Here is a 20310-nt window from a genome sequence, read left to right as displayed (position 1 = left end):
AACACTGTCGTTTCCACATACGTTTAGAAGGCTGCAGATTTTTTCAATAGATATTTTTGCACTCGAGTGGAAACCTTAGTAATCACTTGAGATCAAGAAGTCATAAGGCCGATGTCTAGACACAGTACATAGGGCTGGAAAATTGGCCATAAAAGCATCGCTGACCTTCAGATCCAGGCATACTGTAACTGCCTCTCAGTGAAATGGAGCTGGCATGCATCAAGATTTAGAAGGTTTTTAAAAACTTGAATTTATGACCAGATGTATGAAAAACAACAACTAGTCGTGAGAATGCTAGTTATCTAAAAACAATAAACACTTAAATCCCACCAAGTAAAAGAACATCACGTCATAAGATAATTGTTAATAATAACCATAACAGTTATAATAATCATTAATAATAACACTCCATCATATTCATAACAACTACATTTAGCACTGTGTATAGGAAGATTGTCCAAATGTTTCTGTGTGTCAGAATTTCATCTCTGTTCTCACATGACTGAACAGAAACCGAGCAGTAACAAGTTCCTTCTTTGATCTGCGGAATTATCTCTGATTTCATGTCTAAAAAAATCTTCTCTCGATACAATCGCGTCGATCGATCGGTCACAATGTCAGCCGTGCTTGTACAGAATGTAAACCTGGAGGACACGATAAGTACGTCTGTATCTGGTGCAAAGATCAGGGGATAGATTTGTGCAAAGTTGTTTTTTTTGTCTCTATGTTTCTCTTTGAACTGTGCTTGAATTGCTCTTGTTTTTTGTACACATTAATACTTAATACATCATGACAATATCAACACAAAATCAAGAGAAAGAGATAGCAATTTATATGGACCACAGATATCACATACTACAGTATATAGGATAGGATAGCCCTTAGTATTGATAAGCGTTGTTGGTGATGAATATTTTTTTTCTCTTTTCAGTTTTTTTTGGGGTGTTTTGTTTTTATAACTGGCGTTATGATACAGCAAGTTCTTCCTCTCGAGGACGGGGAGGGCTTCCTAACCACCCGAGTCTCTAACGCTATCGTGAGCAACGCAGGAGAAGGCCTCAGGGTGCCCTCTCTCTCCTGACTCAGAGGTGTTTTTGGCTTGCTCGGAAGCCAATCCTTTGACTGTACAAAATATCACTGACTTGTATAATTTGTCACCTGGTGAGAATAATAAAATGGTGATTGTCAGACCAGCTTCCTCTGTGGTATTTTCTTTGTATCTCCATAAATGGCTTTGAAGGACAATTGTGTAAGTGCAACCTCTGCATCACGGTCTATTCATTTGTGCTCTGTAAAAAAAAACTTTGCTCTCCGTTCACAACCTGCAGTAAAGCAAGTTGCCATTTTATTGGTAAACTGAACACATGCGTCTCTGTGTCAAGATATTTTTGTAATAACATGACAGATGGCTCTATTTTATTTGGTAGCCCATCGTTTTTACAGTTAGGCCCTGATCTTGAGATGGGAACATTAGGGGAAACTCACCCATCACGTACTCTAACATCAGTTTACACTCCTGTAGTGGAACAAGGTGTGTGAGTCCCTCTGGGGGGTTTGGATCTAAGGTCACATGGAAAACTAGGCAACCCAGGCGTCAGCTGGGTATTGTGGGTTCGTCCGCGGTTTCCAATCCTGCCAACAGTGTCAGGCTGCAATGTCCCGGCAAGAAACAGCCCCCACCTCGTCCACTCATGTCCATGGGAAGCAACACAAATCTGTTATTTGTCCCTGTGTCAGGGTGAGGTTCAGGAGTCAGATGTCCAGAATCCCTCCCCAGGCACACGGTTTATTCACACTCGTCTGGCCCACCAGGCTTCTCCCCCGGGAGGCTCAGATTGATAAATCATTGTCGGCGAGAGCTGAGCAGGCTGTCAGTCCAGCAGGTTGGTGGCTCAATTCTCTTTTAAATTCTGTGACACAATATTCCAGATGGTCCTCCTCTTCATCGACGTCTCTTTATATATATACATTTATATAAATATATAAATGTATATATATATATATATCATCTTGTTCCCTATCTAATATGGCTCCTGAGTACTTTTTGAAAAACAAATATATAAACAAAATGATGAACGACACTTCTGTTGGTTTTGTTTCACCCTTCCAGTCTATCTACAATAATGGCACCGCTGTATATGACAATATGGCAAATTGTGTTACAAAATATGGCTGATGTAGGCTATCACATAATTGGAAAAGATATTCCCCATCTAGATTTTTTATTAAATAATCATATTTAAGCTATTTAATTACAAGATAACACTAATTTGAATAGCCTAAACAGGTTATACTGTGACTAAACTTTGTACTCATAGTTTTATTTCTTGTAGTTGAATATCTAATAGTTAAATGCAGATGGGTGATCTATTCCCAAAACTTTGATGAGAGGTTAACTCTACATGAGGCACAAACCTCACACCGTCACCTCATTTTTACTCCCCGTCCTGATGCCCTGACTCCCTCCTCCACTTCCTGCCGACCCCTCACCGCCCCCTCCCGGTATGAAATTTAGCTGCTCAATGGTGGTCTGCCGCTTCGCTGCAAAAGCCATCCTCCTGGCGCTGTGGCCCCCTAGTGTTCCCGTTCCCATGACTACCCCCTGCCCGGGCATCTCCCCCGCCCAGCCCATGCCCCCGCTCATCTGGCCCGTCATGGCCGTGCTCCTCTCCTGCTCTCGTCCGGACGTGGGGTGAGAGTTCATCTTGATCATGTGGTGTCGGTCGAGGGCGGGCGTGGCGCAGACGTTCTGCTGTGACTGGGCCTTCTGCTGGCGAGGCAGCGTGGGCACACTCCCTCCTGTGTGGGCGTATGGATCGACGACCCCCATCCCGCCGGCCTCCATCCTGTCCTCCATCCTGTCCTCCAAATGGTCCGGGGACATGAGCAGCCGCTCCTGCCTGTCCTGCCTCTCCTGCCTCTCCTGTCTGTCCTGCCGGTCCTGCCTGTCTTGCCTGTCCTGCCTGTCTTGCCTGTCCTGCCTGTCTTGCCGGTCTTGCCTGTCCTGCCTCTCTTGCCTCTCCTGGGTCTTCCTGGTGAGTGTCTGCGTGTTGGAGTTCTTATTGGAGGCAGCCATGGCTTTGTAGTACTGGTGTTGCTGGTTCTTGGACAACCTGGACAGTGTCCCCGTGTTGCCAGGGACGTCACCCATGTTGAGCAGCTGGTCGGTGGGTTTGACTTTCCTCGGGGGCTTGGAGAGAGTTTCGTAATCAGGGTTGTACTGGGGCTCCGGGGGATCCAGAGGATACGGGTTGGGGGTTGGCGAGGCAGGCATGCCAGAAGGCAGCGGCGGGATCCAGGGACGGACTGCATGCCTGGGGAGGGTTCCTCTACCACTGAGGGTGTAGTCGCCACCCCAGTGGAGGTGGTGCTGGGAGGACTGGAGGGCCGGCTGGGCCGTGTGAGGCCGTCTCTTGGTGGTGCAGTAACCAGATGAGTACTCATCAAGACCTTTCTCTGCAAGCCAAACAAAATATCTCTGAATTGTTTATCACCCCAGTAAATAGCGTCGGCACATAACGACGCATCCTGCACGCTGTGCCCTGATGTCAACGGCGTCCCCGTGCTTCAGAGCTCGTGAAACAGAACATTTGTCTTCATTTCTCATCAAATGAAGGTACTTACCGAGGCGTTTGAGCGAGGAGTATCTGTTGAGCTCGGTCTTGGTGGCACTCTCATAAGAAGGCGGCAGCTGAGCCAGGTTGTGCAGGGAGTGGTGGAAGGCCGGCTGGGATTTGGTGTTGTTGTGTTTACTGGAAAGCAGGGTGCCTCCAGCTGCCAGCTGAGCATTGTTCATTCGAGGGGTGCGTTCTGCAGGGACCACAGCGAGAAAACAACTGTGTGTTAAATGAGATTTGCTCCTCTGGATATCGCGCTCTCCCCATAGCTGCGTCAGAATCTGCTTACATTCACTGGAACAGAAGCAACCACAGCTCTGATAATCATTGTTATTGTTGGCATGAATGAGTCTACTTTTTAGCTTAAATGAAAGTGAACAAAGTAAATGAAGCATTGTGGTGATAGCATGTAATTTACAGAGGAGCCCGGCTTTCACCAGCTACCTTACCGATAGTCGCGGTGTGTTTGGGGCTGGTGCCTGATGAGTGGATGACATTTTGTTGCAAATTGCCCACTGCAAGGAGAACATAAAGTAATCAGCTCAAAATGGATGTCAGGCAGTTTCCAGTTCAATGGCGTTTAACATATGTAGATGAAAGCAACTAAAGGCATGTTAGCATCAATTCACCTTGACATCGTCTCACATGCACAGTGCTTCTCAACATCATAAGGCATACATATTTTAAAGATGTCAGATTCATTTTTTCCATAATGGCTACAAAGATATCTGGAGGATGGGACACAGAAAACAACCTCACATTCAGACATGGCCAACGCGATGTGCCTCGGCACACAGAGGATGCCGTGACACAGTTCTGATGGTGCTATTCACTGATGCTGTGAAAGACCCTGAACCCTCACATCTGTTGTCCTTGTTAGGAAGTCCTGGGGCGTGGAGATTTTTCGGAGGTCTCCCCAGTGTCCCCTGCATGTCCCCTACAGCCAACGCCACGCTGTTGTTTCTCTCATCCTGCTGGACCGGGCTGGACTGGTGCCGCAACATGTCCACCAAGGCTCTAATGATGTAAGAATACAAGCAAAGGGAAACACACGATTAAATCAACAGTAAACTATCGGCTGGCGGATGGCTATCATGTCAAATTCATGAAGTTCCGTAAAATAGTAGTCTATGTTTTGTGATGAGTGATTTTTCATATTTTATCATTTTTGGACAATGGATTGGTGGGTAGGTGAGTGACCATATTCATTTAAGGATCAATGCAAGTCATTTAACTTTAGATAGATTTATGAAAATAACTAGTCTTATATTTTTGATATATATACAGTATTCAAATTGTGTAGAATTATTAATTATTCTACAATGATTAACCTGTAACTATGCAGAATTAGAAGAAAATAATACTTATTATTTGCATTATTATTATTAATCTAACGCTATATATCAGTCGACAACTGCCAAGATTCGGGGCCATATATTAGATAAAAAGCAGGAATCAAAACAACCATGAATTCTTCAGCCACTCAAGGAAGTGAAATATGTTTCATTTGATGACTAACATCATGATTCTGAGCCCAGGATGATGAATGTGGGCCATTTATGAGTCCAGAAGACCTCAATTCATTATAGTAATCATAAGTCACAACTTCAGCATTGAGAGGTGAGAGGTGAGCCTCACCTGGGCATATTCAGGTCCCTTTGGTTGGCTTCCTGTTGCACCTTGTTGAAGACCACCTTGATGCCCACTGCGACAGCCACCATGAAAACAATCACGCCTCCGATGACGAAGCCCGTGTTGTGGCTCTGCTGCTTCAGCGGATCGAAGTCTGGGTCAGGACCCAAGTCATCTGGTAACATCATGGCATCGGTCTGTGGCTTGGCCCAGTCTGGAGAGTAGTAGTTTTTACAGTTCTGCTGCTCCAGCTGCCGGGTACGGTCTGGGCAGCAGAAGCGGTAGTGGCAGGTTCCACAGCAGAAGACAAATGTGTCCTTGGAGCAGTTGAAAGCGGTGTCAAACTGTCCCATGACGTCATAATAACCCCGACATACATCCATCCATATGTCCATCATACGGGGGCGAATGGGCGCTACCTGGGCGGCCCCTAAGGGAGGTGCAAGGGCCTCTGATGAAGTCACATTCTTGGGGAACATGACCTGTGGAAGGGGTCTCGGAGGCGCCTCGAGAACTCCCTCTGAGGTTTCTGGGAGTTTCTCGGGGGTTTTGGTCCTGCCTTGGAGAGCTGCTGGCCTGATGTTGGCCTGCATGGTGAGGAGCAGGAGAGGGGAGCGGGGGCCAGCCTTGGGCTCCGCAGTGAAAGGCCTCTGTGAGCGGTCTATTTGTTGAGGAGGGGGGGACGGAGAGGTCTCCGCAACAGTGGTGACTGGGGCAGTGAGGATGGAGAGCAGGGAGACAGCGAGGACTAGGAGATTGGTGGTGGGCGTCATTTTTACATGACTAAGAGATCTATTTTCTGTTGGTGAGTCGATGCAGTTACACCGCTGTATCCGCTTTTGCAGTTTAACCCACTAAAATGGCATGTGAAATATTCAAGTAGCATGTACAACCTACTGGATATTGATGATGTGTATCAGTAGTTTCATTCAGCAATGTTGGATGAGGAAACGGACGAGGAGATTCGAAGGCTTTTCTTCATTTTTTAGTCAGAAAGTGAGTAATTCTCTGGTGTAATATTAGAAAAGGTCAGAAACATTCCAAATCAAAAGGTCTAACACTATCAAAAACAGTTGGTAGGTTTCAATAATTGGTGCTAATGGTATTAAAATGGTTTTAATGTACTGCTAGAAAGGAACTCTGAATGTGTAATGACTTCATCTGTTGCCCTCTCAAGAACATTAAAATTAATGCAGCTTTGTAAAAAGGACAAATTGAAAAAAACAATCTTCTTGCTCTTAATGCTGAATGCCTTGTTCTACCCTTCACCTCACACAGAACAAAAGGACAAATAGCTGACGAACCGCTGGATGGAATTAATTTTTGAAACCACAAAGGCCAGTAAGAAGCAAGGAATCTCAATAAAATATGGCAGTCCTATACATTCCTGTGCCGAGCACGGCACTTGACCGATAGTCTGTGGTCAGTGTGTTATCAAATGTAAACAGTTTAATCTGTTTTGTTTAAACCTGGATGAGTTCATCTGGCACTGCATGCATTGAGAATTGGCACTTATTTAAACTGTAAGCAATTATTCTCTGAAAATATGCATGAAATCCAGAATATTCTTCCTGTATTTTGTGTTTGTCGGCATTGCAAACAATCAGATGGGATAAACAGAGCGTCTATTATTGATGCCTTGTTTCTCTAGAGCAGGGTAATATCTCCATGTCAACTTGTTCTACTCGTCACATCTCTAGAAACACTGTGTACTTTATCTCAATCTTTTCTAGTATTGGATTCATGTGCATCCGTAGTCGTCTGGCACGGACTGTAACTGTGACTGGGCTAGGGGCGATAATGAGGGAGGCTCAGCTTAAGTGCTAAAAGACTGTACCAGCTGAAAATTAAGAGTAAGCATAAATCAAGGAACCGACTCCCAGCTTATGAAATACACCGCAAAATGAGGCCAACGTCATGGATTTTAAATGCTCTCTATTCAGCTTTTAGGCACAAGAAGTTACCCGTCATTCGACAGTATCACTAATTAGATGTGAGCTGAATGGCACATTGCGTCTCCGTGTGACATGTCTCCCTCAAAGTAAAAATGATTCCGGATTTGTCTCTGAGGTTCAAAGAATATCACTTTTGTTGAGAAATATGTAAATGCATGAAGTTATTGTGTTGGAGGTGTTGGCAATAATAGACAGAGGCAGATCTGTCTCCCACAGAAATTATAATTATATGTAATTATCAAAAACGTCCCTATCTGTAGCAGAGAATGTAGGCACAGATGGGGGAGACAGAATGCTGAAATCACCCAGGGCTCCACTTGTTTCAGTTACTTGCTCCTCTGACCTTCTGAGGGAGAGTTCAGAGGAAGACAAACGAGACACAAAGGCAGCAGTTCTGCAACTGACTAATGTTTCTAAAGCGTTCCTCTGTCGTCTCCAACTATTCGGCTTGATTTCCAGAATGTCCTCCGAGTTTACGCGTCGCCCGGCCTGGAATGTGCCCGCTGTAACACAGACGAGAGGCACGGTTAGAAAGAAGCCCTGCACTGACACAACAAAGACATTTAATGTGTTGCATTAATTGCGTTATGGGCGCATCGTGTGAGGCCGAGTGTGTGTCCGTGTGCCTGTTTGGTTGCAGGAGCTCCTGAGAAGCCGATGATGGAGAAAGGGAGAACGAGAGCAGAGGGATAAATGCAGGGTAGGGATTTAAATGAGCAAAGAGATTGTGGCGAGCGGGAAGAGCCAGAGGTATAGATGCAGAGAGACGACCATGAGTGGGAGGGCGGCGTGTGGGTGGCACAGAATCAAGTACATTTCTCCCAGCACTTACCAATACAACATAGCACATCACACAAACAGCACCGCCAAACAGATCTGCAAATACAGTCAACGCCACGCACAAGAAGGGTGCTAATCGAGACTATGGGGGAGAGGGGGGGGGGCTGTAAAAAGGCTTGTGTGCATGTGAGAGACTATAGTAGGAATTCTTTAAACCTCCTTGTCAGTCTCTTTCTCTCTCCTTTATTCCTCTTGCTCCCTCCTTCTCCTCTATTCTCCCTCGTTCTGCCTTTCTCTCTTTCTCAGATTCTGTGCGTGGGTTGAGGCAGCTAACTCTCTCAGAATAGCACTGCAGCTCTCTGGCTGTGTGTGAGTGAAAGAAGCAAAGAGAAGGGAGGCAGAATCCAATCTGCACCCATCAGCCAAACCAGATTTCAAAGTCACATCTGCCCGCGTCCTGCTCGACAAGACGGCCCAGATGCTCAACTCCCATCAGCACATTCTCTGCTGCACTTGATGTCAGAACCACTCCCCAATGAATGTACAATTATAGTTTTCTAACCATGACTGAGATCGAGAATGAAGAATTAAAAACACTCAGGGTCAGTGCTCCTGCACCCCAAAAAAAGCATAAAGACCAGTGTCAAATCTTTCCAGCAAAGTGACTGAACATACAGTAGAAGCATCTTTACTGTGCTGCTGAAGCAATGCAGTAGCAAGAGAGGATGGGAACTAAAGGGTGAAGGGCAGCATATTCATGACTGAGTTGCATGGCCACTGGAGGTTAAACAAACCATTTGCACAGGTTCCTTTCATGGCAAGCAATTATCAATCAACGCAAATATGCCAAACGGCTCCCGTTACTTCCGTTGCAGGAGGCTGACCAGCCGTGCAAACGGCTGGACATGCAACAATTTCAACAGGTTGTTGGAAATGAAACAAAATGGCCTCTTTTTCTTTAAACACGCTGTTGCGAAACAACGCACATGAATGCGTATCAATGCAGCTTAATTAATTAATACCAGTCATGTTGATAGCGATGCAAAATACATCTGATTACAGTGGAGGCAGCGCAGCGTTGTTCTCATCAGTCACATACATGCTGCGCAATGACTTGAAAAAATAAATAAAAAAGATCTCCTTCATTACGTTAATAAGTTTCTACTTGCAATGAACAAGCATGCGGGAAATGGAAATGACTTGCATGTATAGGCTAAGAGTGCGTGGGTGTATCCGTGCCGGTGCGTGTGTTTGTGTGTGTTTGTAGTCCGGCTTGATGTGTCGGTCTTCGTAACAATATGTTCAGAACATCGCATGTGCTGTCGATTAAAGTGTCTAAATGGTGACAAATATGTCATGAAGCGTAACGCGTAAACATGGTTTTATGGCGCAGGTTTCATCCAGATATTTTTGTTTGGCAGCCTCCAGCGCAGCTCATGCATCTAAACAAATGCCAAACACATTTTTCATACAGACAGAAACACGGGCATCGAACAGTTTAGTAATTGGCGTTGCATTAACACAAGGTGCATAATGTCGTGTCTTACCTGTGCGCCGCTGAGGGGTTTGATGCCGGAGAATGCGCACTGTCTCGTAGCGTTTCTCAGATGGCAGCCTGTTATTGTGGCAGAGGATGATCAGGACAGCGTGAACTGTTGCTGGCTCTGCCACCTGTTTTAAATGCTTTTTCCACAAGTGCCGCAGATCTCAATCGTTCTGTGTGTGTCCCCATCAGGCTATTGATAATCCATCACCACGGCAGAAAGAGGGGTGGGGGTGCGGGGGGTGGGGGCTCGTGCAAGACGGATAGAGAGAGTCAGTGGCCGACGAGATGATCTAAAATCTTCTGAAACATGTGACAAGGCGAGTCAAATATCACTAGCTCGGAAAATCCCGTTTCTCGCAGAGCTCAAGTAGCGCAACTATTCTGCAGAACGACGACCAACGCGTTAACGAAGAAAATCCCCACAAATGAACTTTTCTCCACCTAGAATAAGCTGGAGCTGGCTCCCTTCATAATTTCTAAGCGAGATAGGTTACACCGCCTAACTGCGACTGGCTTCACGGAGGTCCGCCAGTGGGGGAGCGCTGTGATTGGTCGCTCAGACTGGTGCTGATGAGACTCAACTCCCGCTGCTCGACACTGATGGTCATTAGGCCCATTCAACTAGTGGCGTTCATCTTTATTCCCCTCCATTTAATTTACCTCTTTAATTGAATGACCCTGAACAACTACATTTACTGGCTCTGAAAAAAACCAGTTAGGATGTTAGCTGCTGTTCTTTGATAAAAGTCAAATAATGAATTGAGACAAAAATGAATATATAAAAAGTATAGGGTGAATTTGCTCAATTAAAGCAGTAGGTAAATTCAGGCGGAAGACCTGAGATCCAAAGTGTGTGTTTTTCTTTGTGTGTGTGTGAGAGAAAGAGAGCGAGAGAGACACGGTTGCCACAGCAACTGTGTCATTATGTTGGTGGCAATTATGAAAGCTATGAAAACGGGGAAGGGGAGAGGATTGGCGCAAAAGCTCTGATACTGAAGCGTGAACGAAACTGTTCATTAGACCCGGACCTGCATCGGTAATTCAGAGATTTCTCAGTTTGAGACGAGCAGGGGCAGCTGAAGATGTCCAAACCGTGAAGGGAAGAGCGAAGGAGATGCGTTATGATGTATGCAAGACAGGAAGTTGGCTCGTTTGGCTTCGTGCCGCCGTCACACACAGTAACTGCCTCCTCACGATCTTCACATCATCAACAGCACATGAATGATTTTATCTGGAACTTAGTGATCACACGTTCAGCGTCGGGATGAATCATAGCGAATACCATTTCACTGGAGGCTGTGGAATACAGGAAATCCAGCATCCACCCATCTGACACAGAGCAGAAACATGCAGCCCGCTTTACATTTAAAAGGGTTTGTTTTTAAATGACAGCAAGGGAATGGCTGCAGCTCAAATTAGTGAGGATATGCTATACCAGATGGGGAAGGAGATACGCACTTCCAATATGGGGCTTGGGTGCAAACGGTTATGTGGACCCCCAGGTGTCTATAAGAGGGGCCTGATAATTACCTGCATGGCAGGCAGCTATTTCTACACAGGTGGGTGGGCTGCTGCCCCTTCATTAGATGGTCCAATGACGCTACCGGGGGCACTTTCACTCACTGGTTTGCTGGGGTGGATGCAATTACTGATTTCCTCATAATGGTTATTCCATCACTGCAGAACAGGAGACCACTATAAAAAAAAATTACGTGGTATTGTACATCGCTGAGCAGTAAAAAGCAGAGGCCAGTATCCTTTCTGAGAAGGATACATACACACTAAGGTTTCACCATAATAAATAATTACGCAGACAAAGGAACTGCATTTTTTTTTTTTTAAAGAGCAAATATTCAGAATTTTTCATTTCACTTCTTGTATTTCAAGGTTTTATTAATTTAAATAATTTAAAATGGACACAAAATATCCAGCCGACAGTCTGCACATTGACAGGAGATTCAGAGGCACATTTTCTATCCAAATTAAGACAGCGCGTCAGTGCGTTTCCTTGGGAAATGTAGGCAGAGAGAAAACCTGCCCAGGAAGCCCTGCCTGCCAGTGCGATGGGTGGGGAGACGAAGGACATCAAACCTGGACGTTTCTCTACAGATGTCGTCTGAGGTACCCATGTAGCTGGTCGGAGCGCTGGGAGCACAAACTGCTTTGTAGGGAAGCAGGGGTAGTTTAAGCGAGTCACACCACTGTATGCTTAATACACAAATTAGATAATTCCTTTCCTATAAAGTATTCAGGCAAACTACCCTGTTCCCTCAATCACGGATCTACGTCTTTAAACACACACACACACGACAGCTGAATATGAACATGTTAGTTATAAACAACCTTTGTAAATACTGGACAGTGAAACAATTTTAGAAAATTATTTTAAAAAAATTAAAAACATTATAAAGGTGTTGAGATTTCATGAAAAACATAACAGACCCCTTATGGTCTTTCCATCCCTTCCCCACAATTGTTCAGCAACATCTATTATCTCTGTTCAATTTGAAAACCCGACGATAATGAAAGTTACGTCCTGGTTCAGACTCACGAGCAGTACACGGTACCATACAGCAGCATCAACCAGGAAGCACTTCGAAGAGAGCCGACATCAGGCCTGAGACGACAGCTACTTCTCATAATGGACGACATGAGAGGTCATGCTGAACAGTGACACCCATTCCCCGTCCCAATCATTCACACCAGGCCACGGGCAAAGCACAGCAGATGGCATGATTTCCGCAGTGACGGTGTCGTCTTTCCTTTTAAAAAGAGGAAGAAACATTTTATCATCACGTCTCGCGGGATGGGAATAATTGACAAACGTGTTTTGCCAACAGGACCAAGTTACGGTAAGAGTACAAAGTGGACAGTCTGGAGAGGTGGTAGAAAGAGTCAGAAAAAAGGGAACAAAAACATTGTCAGCACACTTCAATATTTATATTTACACACACTCTCGCACTCACAAACGTACACACCCACACTGAGAATTTCGCGGAGGTATTAAAGTCGCCTCAATGCACGTTTTTTATCTGCTTTCTTCTTCCCTGCTACATTCGTGCTACTACTGTTGCTGCTGGTGGTACTTGCTCCGCTGGCCCCGTTACCCAGCGCTGCTGGCACAGCTCCTGCACTCGGTCCCGCTCTCTTCATCGGGTCACCTGCGTGCTTCTTCGGCTGCGGGCCGTCGTGAGGGTCCCGAGGTTCCCCAGAGGAGCCGCCCATGGCGTGGATCTCTGTGAGCAGACGAGCACGGGATTCATATGCCGCGTAGTCCTCCAACAGCAAACGCCCGGCCTCTTCGTTCAGAGCGGACTCTGGATTTGGATGGATGAGGAGACACTTGATCGTCTGTGGGGAAATAAAGGAGATTAAAATGTCAAAGTGGTGCCGGCAACACGGCCGACGGTCAAACACCGACGGCTCTGCTTACGAGTAAGACGTGTCTGAGGCCGAGTTCTGCCTTCCAGTCCCTCTTCAGCACGTTGACACAGATCTCTCCCTTGTGACCCACATTAGGGTGAAAAATCTTGGTCAGGAAATACCCCTTGGGGGGAACCGCGGGGAAGTCCTTCCTGAGGACCAGACGCATTCGGAAAACGCCACCAGAAAACGGAGTTCCCTCTGTTAAAGCATAAAGAATTCATCTCATCAGTCCCGACTGATGCAAACAAAAAGGGTCAATGGAATCAACCGACAGAAACATAGATTAGGATTTTGGTGTAAAGTTTTGAGTTAGGATAAAATAAGTGGTGGCGACGGGGGTTGAACAGAACTGGGAAAACCTGGCATCTGTTGCCTTGACACTCATTGTCCCTTGAAACATTCCCTGTACCAATGACACGGACCCTGGTACCAGCTTCATAATGTGGACAAGGGTCTGGTGTACTTAACAAGATTTGAAGCAATAAGATGACAGCAATGAGATCGCATGGACAACGTGTCGCACTGTGTGGTTTAAGTGGGATATGCGTCTCACATGTTCTTGGCAACATCTATAAAGACATACAGAAACCTTCTTTATATAAAATGTACATTTTCAAGGAGCCATGGAAAGGAAACAATTTCTACTTTGTAAAACTGACACTGCGATACACGTCTTTGGGAGTTACTTAATGAGTAAATTATGTATACAATAACATATACATCGTTGAGGAGATGAGTGTTGTCTTAGCCATCATATGTCAAAGTTAACTTGGCTCAGGTTGATGATAAAAGGTTGACCAACAAGTGAAATCTGTCTACACTGCCAAGCAGTTAGTGAGCTATATTATTGAGTTTGACTGTATGTGTAAACTGAAATTATGATGCACACATTTCATTCTAAAACCAATTACATTTTAATTAGTCAGAATGGACAAGTCAGTAATTTTATTTGATCAGGTTTGTCTCAGACAAACGGAAACAGATCCAAACCCGTAAAGGTATGTTAAAAGCAAGCCATGTGGGATTGCACAACATTTGAATGAATACCGTAAAAGACAATACATCTCTAAGCATTGACGAGGGTGTTTTTATAAAGTTAACATGGCCAATTCCAGCATGGCACCATAATGCAATCCTTACCTGGTCCTTCGATTGCTGTGTGTAGCTCAGTTATGTCGTCACTGGGGTAGATCTTGATACCTTCAGGCGGGTCTGCTGTTAAAGCTAAAACTTCTTTATAGACCAAGCGAAGAATATGAGGCGGCAGATTCTCCATGTTGGAGTTCTGTAGACACAGAAAGATGGTTAACCGAGTCAAGTTTTTTACATTTGTAGGGCACAACAAGGCAAGTAAAGTGAAGACAACTTTTTTTTAACATTAACCCCTGATTTGCACAGACTAGTTGTGGTTCAAGCTGCTTTGCCGAGACCATTAACTTACTGGGGAATTCACCTCAGTGGATAGAAAATGCAACGCTGTTCGACTGCTGTAGTGATCTTTCTCTTATAGCGCATCACTAATGAAAAAATATATATATGCCATGCTAGAAAGTAGTATGGTCTTATTTCTTTACAACCTGTTTAGGATCAGAATGTGACTTTGACCGAACATAAATACAGTATAAAGTGAGTATAATAAATCAGTACATACAGGCCTAGTCCTTGCATACCTAAATCGGAAAGCCATTAAGGCTTAAGCTACACAAAGAAGGAATCTTCTGAGGAGTAAAGCAAAACTATTGTTACGCTTTTACTTATGTCCACACATATTGTTCGGTTTACTGTGTTTTAATAATAAGATATAAACAAAGTTCAACCATCACTAAACGCGAACAGGAAAAAGAGAAATCCACGATCAACTGAGATCCTCCGTCGGTTTCTCTTGCTGTGGTTCTGTGAGTCGAGTGTATGTTCGGCTGCTCTTCATCATGTAACATCAGCATCTTCACCATCACCTCTACTCTCAACAACACGCGTCGAGGTGTTCGGGGTGAGCTGCACAGGCAACAACGCCAACGTAAGAAATGGTCTCCTATAAAACTCAAAAAAGTTTTAAAAACACAAAATTAACTCGTCTGACATTCACACAACCGCGAAAAGCGGGCAGCGTCCCGGGGACGAAAGGTGCGGCGCCGTTAGCGTCGACAGGTAACTTTCACGTCACTAGCCTAGCCTCGAGCTGATGACGCTCGTATTAAAGCTGCTCGGTGACTGTGAAACGTGCGATAGAGTCCTTAATACCACACAACTGTATATTGCATGTATATTAAATGTAAATCACGGTGTATAACTAACGCCAGAGACTCCAGCAAGTAGTCGTAACCCAAATTAGAAGCTCGACGGCTAAACGTCGGATCAAGCTAGCAGCTGCTCTCGTTAGCCGTTAGCGACGTCCTCCGCCACCGGACTCACCATCTTCAAACGGGGCTCTGCTGAGCTGACGACGGTCTGGCTCGGCTGAGATGTGAGGAGATCTTTCCGTAAGCTTAAAAAAAAAACCTGCCTAAATGGAAACTCAGCCAGGTCTCACTGACTGCTGTTCTTTTCTTCTTTTCGTTGACACAGGAACAAAAATACGATCCTCAGTTTAACCTCCTGCCGCCGACCAATGGGCAGCCTCATGACGTGACACGTCACAACCCCCGAGCCAATCACGAGACAGTAATGTCGGTGGGTCTCAGTTGGCAGCCCGATCCGCCACACAGAATCAAAAACAGGACTGGTGCTCGTCAGCTATAGGTCTGTTTGAAAATTCCCCACACCCCTGAACATTGCTGAAAAGATAACTAATGTTATGTTGGATACAATTGAAATGCACAAGTAAATACATGTCACATCCAAACCGAATGTAAAGATTAAATGCAGATGTTTAAAGAAGTAGCCAGGACACTCACAAACCTCATGAACAGAGCTTGGGTCCCCCACTGACCCTCGTGAACAGATTTATTTGATTTATTTTATCTTGTATGTTGACTGTTGACTGTTGATTGTTGTTGATTGTTGTTATTTTGTTTGTCTGTCTAATGTGTACACACCAGCCGCCAAGTCAAATTCTTCATGTGTCTAACACACGGAGCTAATACGTGTTTCTGATTCTGATTCTGACTACACTAAAAAGTAAAACGTATGTATTCATGTATTAATGTTTTGCCATGGGTTGTGTTTTGGCTATATGTAATAAGATACAATGTAACCGTATGACTGACTGTTTTATTATATCATTAAATTAGAGGTAGGCCTCATGAATAAGCTTTTTTGTGGGGGGTTTTCTTCTTATTTTCTAAATTACTTTGCTTTGTTATTTCTGTCATTTGTTTGAATTATACCTATAGGGTGTTTATTTTTTGCAACAACTCAAAAACATTTGATATGGCCTGGGATCAAAGATGATATAGTCCATTATAACCCCCAAACTCCAAACACGTAGCATAAAGTCCAGGTTGTCCTTCACGTCATCAATAACGAGACTCACCACTAGAGGGCGCTTCAACATCACGTCCACATTTTGACTGCCTGGTCGACTGAACACGCATGCGCAGCAAAGGATACAACTTTCATCCAACGTTTATTTTACTGTATTTTAAATATATAAATTAGTATAAAAATAATAAAAACGGGTTAAAGTGACAAATTCGCTCGCTGCTGTAAAATGCCGTAAACAGGCGATACAACCGCGCAACAACAACAACATCATCGCAACAAAACAACGGATCCACTTCCGGTTTCTGGAAGTAGCTGTCAGACTCCAGTATCTTTTTGAAACGGGGAAGCGTTTCATCAGCAGCTCGGCAGCTTCGTGCAGCTACTGTCGATTAATAATAGTTCACTTTGCCTTTGTTTTGCGAAACGCCGCCAGCAACCAGACACCGCGCGCCGTCGGCAGCAGCAGCAGGCGGTCAGAGGTGAGCTATTGAGTTATGGTCCGCTTGACCCGACTGTACACTGTGCGTTGACTGTGCTCATGAGTGTCGGTTAACGGCGCTCCTCGTCTGTGCTCGTGTGTGCAGAGAGCTTTAGTATGAGCGAAGGAGACGTGTTTCACGAGAAGCAACGTCTGGAGCTGTGCGCCATCCATGCGCTCAACAACGTGCTCCAGGAGCGGGTGTTCACCAAGGAGACCGCCGATGACATCTGCAAACGGTAGGGGAACGTGTTCAGGATGTGTCTGCTCATACAGCTGCTGAGTGGCAACCACAGAGGCGCATTCAAAGAAATACATCTGACTCCACATCTGGCCCGGAGCCCCTTTGTGATCTCAGCCCTATGTATTGCTCCACAACTTGGTTACATAGCCTCCCTCTATCAATACGGTATTTTTTATAACGGTGATGCAGCAGCAGGTTGTGATATTAAAGTACTTTTTTCTGATCCTATCCTGCTCAAGAGGGTCAAATGTTTACCAGAGGTGAAACCATAAATGCAGCGTCTCCAGAGCCTGCCATGGATAATGTAATGAGGGAGGACGAGCAGAGTGGAGTGGTCCAGCCCGGGTTGTGTGCCAGGCAGACATGTTATCATACCAGACTCATATCTGTTCAACATCTAACCCGCTGCACCAGTACAAGGGAAGACAGATACATTTATGTAGATGTTCTCTAAAGGTTTGCAAAGGGAACATTGTTTGACTAAATGATGTCGACGGACGGAGTTGGACATGAAGATGTTCAGGTTGTTGTTTGTATTTTGTTCTAGTGTCGATTTAGCTCTAACGCTGTTCAACAACACATGTTTCAACAGCAAATGTAAACTGACTGTTGTATCCCATAGAAAGCTGAAAAGTCCTCAACATCAAGACGATACGTTTTGGAGTGGGTCAACTGACCATAAATAATCACTGACTTCAGGATTTCTCAGTGTTTTGTGAAATATATAACGTTAACCTTTAAGGGGAAAAACCTTTACTAATCGACTGAAACAACATGAGTCATGTTCTGGGTAGCTTGTGACTTTGGCTAAAGGATTCCCTGCGGGTAACCCTGTGACTTCATTGACTCCCAGACACTTTGTCCACTTCTTTAGAAACAAATGAGATTAATCTCAATGACGGGGAGTTTTTAAATAGGCTTGAGAGTGTGGAGATGCTCAATAAGGAAAGAGGGGAAACAAAACCTTGTGTCCTGACATCCAACAGACCTGGCAAGAAGAGGCTCAATTTAAACTAAACTAAACTGGAGCAAATACAGGGTGGATTTGCTAAAAAAAATGCTTATCTCTCTCTCTCTCTCTCTCATTCTGCAGCCTGGCTCCCCAGTGTGTGGTGAACCCTCATCGCTCGTTGTTGGGTACGGGAAACTATGACGTCAACGTCATCATGGCGGCCCTACAGAGCCGGGAACTGGCTGCCGTGTGGTGGGACAAACGCAGGTGAGCGAATCTCTCTGATTTGATTGAAATCTGAAAGGCGAAACACACGTTACGTCATCTACTTTGCACATTCTGCACTTGTTTTCAGTTGGTTGTGCGTTTCTGAACGTATAAAGAATCAGTAACTCATTGTTTGAAGTTTAAACATTAAAAGCTGATTTCTCCCTTTTAAAAAAACAAAATACAGAACGGTTCAGAGCCTCTGCATGCCGAAGGTCCAGGGCTTTATTCTTAACGTCCCCTCCCGGGTATCTCTGGGGATCGTGTTCCTCCCACTTCGACGGCGACACTGGCTCGCGGTTCGTCAAGTGAATGGACAGTACTACAACCTGGACTCCAAACTGAAAAGCCCCGTCTGTATCGGGGGAGAAGCAGAACTAAGGTAAGAATGTGCATTCACATCTTTAACATGTCTCTCGGACATGTGACCTGTGTGCCTGACTGAGATCCAAACCGGGCTTTGGTGTGCTGCTTGATTTCTGTCCCTGCGAGTGAGTCATCCCATAAGAGTGGTCACATGGCGCTTACCTCACTGCTTCTTGTGTTGCAGCAGTAATCGCTCTGTGTTCATGTTATTCTAACTCTCCCTCTTCGTCGTCGTCGCTTCCCTTTCAGCACATTTCTCAGCGAACAGCTTTCTCAGGACGTGGCAGAGATGCTGCTGGTTGTTCGGCGGGAGGTGGAGGAGGACGGCTCATGGCTGAACACTGACAACCCCATGGAGTGACGCTTCGGGACGGGACAGATCGTTACAGAGTATGGGACTTTAAAAAATTAAATTAAAAAAAGAAACACCTCAGTACAGAAAACTCTTCAGGGAATGCACTAAAAGACATTCGATATCTACGCCCAGGAAATTCCAAAGAGAAGCAGAGACCGGCGTTTACTCCTGAGATAGAGAACTGTTTTGGTTGTAACAGATGATATGCCCCATGTATATGCATCGTCCTTCACTTAATACCTTTGTTTTGAACACTGGGAAGGTGTATCTAAGCTGACAAAGTTTGAAGCAAATGTGGGCGTGATTGATGACACTCGAGTTGTGTCTTATGACTGAACCGTTGCAGGTTCACGGTGGAGAGATTGCAGTGTTCGTGCATGAACAATCCATTCTGCAATAAGGACAGCTCTCCTACTTTGAGTACAAAAACATAACCAAGATCAAAATGGTTTAGCTGTCGTAGACTATTACAATCAAGTCGTCCAAATCAGATCAATATGTGCTGTGGCTACAACGGTCATGTCAAAATGTATCAGTTATCCATCTCTAACACGACCATGATGGTAAACCTCCTATGCACTGCAGTTAGCACTGTTTGTCTGTGTGTCTGTGTGTGTGTGCTCACAGACACGGGTGCTGTGAAGGCATCACCTCGTGAGGCATTGAAGGACCGCCAGTGTCTTTGCACGGTTTCATCCGTTAACTACTGCGTAGCGTGCCACGGTGTGTTTGGTTGTCTTCCTGGCTGCCTTTGTTCTCCTCTCATTTTGCTTTCGAGTTAACAAAAAAGAAAAGAAAAAAATGGTTTGCAGAGATTTTCATATACAGCTGAATGTGCATTAGGAAGCTTTGACAAGTGAAAAGCAGACAGGACTTTGTTTGGGAAGCATTTACCATTTCTTCCAGGTCTCATGTCTCTCCAGGTTGAGTTTGACAGTTTTATCATGAATGAAAGAAGATAGAATGTTCATTTTGTTTACATCTGAAAGGAAAGGTTTCTGTAAAATCACGTTGTTTTTTTAATAACTAACATGCAAAAACACTGGTTCTGTGACTGTATGTAACCTTTGTGTTTGTCTCGTCTGTTGATCTATGCATATCCAGAATAATAGGAGCCCTGTCTCTGGTACACACCAGTGACTATACTCATAAACCTCAGCTCAGAGGGTCGTAATAGTGAAAGTTATTTATATTAAACGTTGACCTCTTGTTTTAAGTATGAATCTCTTGTCAAGCTGTGTGTTTGTTACCTACATTGTATGGATTTCT

At 44.8% G+C, this 20310-nt stretch overlaps 3 protein-coding genes across 3 annotated transcripts; 1 reads left to right on the top strand and 2 right to left on the bottom strand.

Moving 5' to 3' along the window:
* Positions 1-2416: 2416 nt before the first annotated feature.
* On the bottom strand, positions 2417-6022 carry LOC130213394 (protein shisa-7). The gene is made up of 6 exons (XM_056444986.1): positions 5256-6022; positions 4480-4634; positions 4067-4132; positions 3625-3810; positions 3018-3456; positions 2417-2954 (listed from the first exon to the last, which is right to left on the bottom strand). The coding sequence occupies exons 1-6, from the start codon at positions 6020-6022 to the stop codon at positions 2417-2419; spliced, it is 2151 nt and encodes a 716-aa protein (XP_056300961.1).
* A 5331-nt stretch (positions 6023-11353) lies between these two features.
* On the bottom strand, positions 11354-15542 carry ube2s (ubiquitin-conjugating enzyme E2S). The gene is made up of 4 exons (XM_056444014.1): positions 15369-15542; positions 14097-14241; positions 12964-13154; positions 11354-12881 (listed from the first exon to the last, which is right to left on the bottom strand). Exons 1-4 carry the CDS (start codon positions 15369-15371, stop codon positions 12534-12536), a joined length of 687 nt encoding a protein of 228 aa, XP_056299989.1. The 5' UTR covers positions 15372-15542; the 3' UTR covers positions 11354-12533.
* A 1122-nt stretch (positions 15543-16664) lies between these two features.
* Positions 16665-20264, top strand: josd2 (Josephin domain containing 2). The gene is made up of 5 exons (XM_056443631.1): positions 16665-16858; positions 16964-17096; positions 18195-18320; positions 18508-18702; positions 18936-20264. Exons 2-5 carry the CDS (start codon positions 16975-16977, stop codon positions 19045-19047), a joined length of 555 nt encoding a protein of 184 aa, XP_056299606.1. The 5' UTR covers positions 16665-16858; positions 16964-16974; the 3' UTR covers positions 19048-20264.
* Positions 20265-20310: the final 46 nt, after the last annotated feature.

The sequence above is a fragment of the Pseudoliparis swirei genome, chromosome 22 (assembly GCF_029220125.1).
Source record: "Pseudoliparis swirei isolate HS2019 ecotype Mariana Trench chromosome 22, NWPU_hadal_v1, whole genome shotgun sequence".
Taxonomy (NCBI): Eukaryota; Metazoa; Chordata; class Actinopteri; order Perciformes; family Liparidae; genus Pseudoliparis; species Pseudoliparis swirei.
This window is presented reverse-complemented; position numbering and strand designations above follow the sequence as displayed.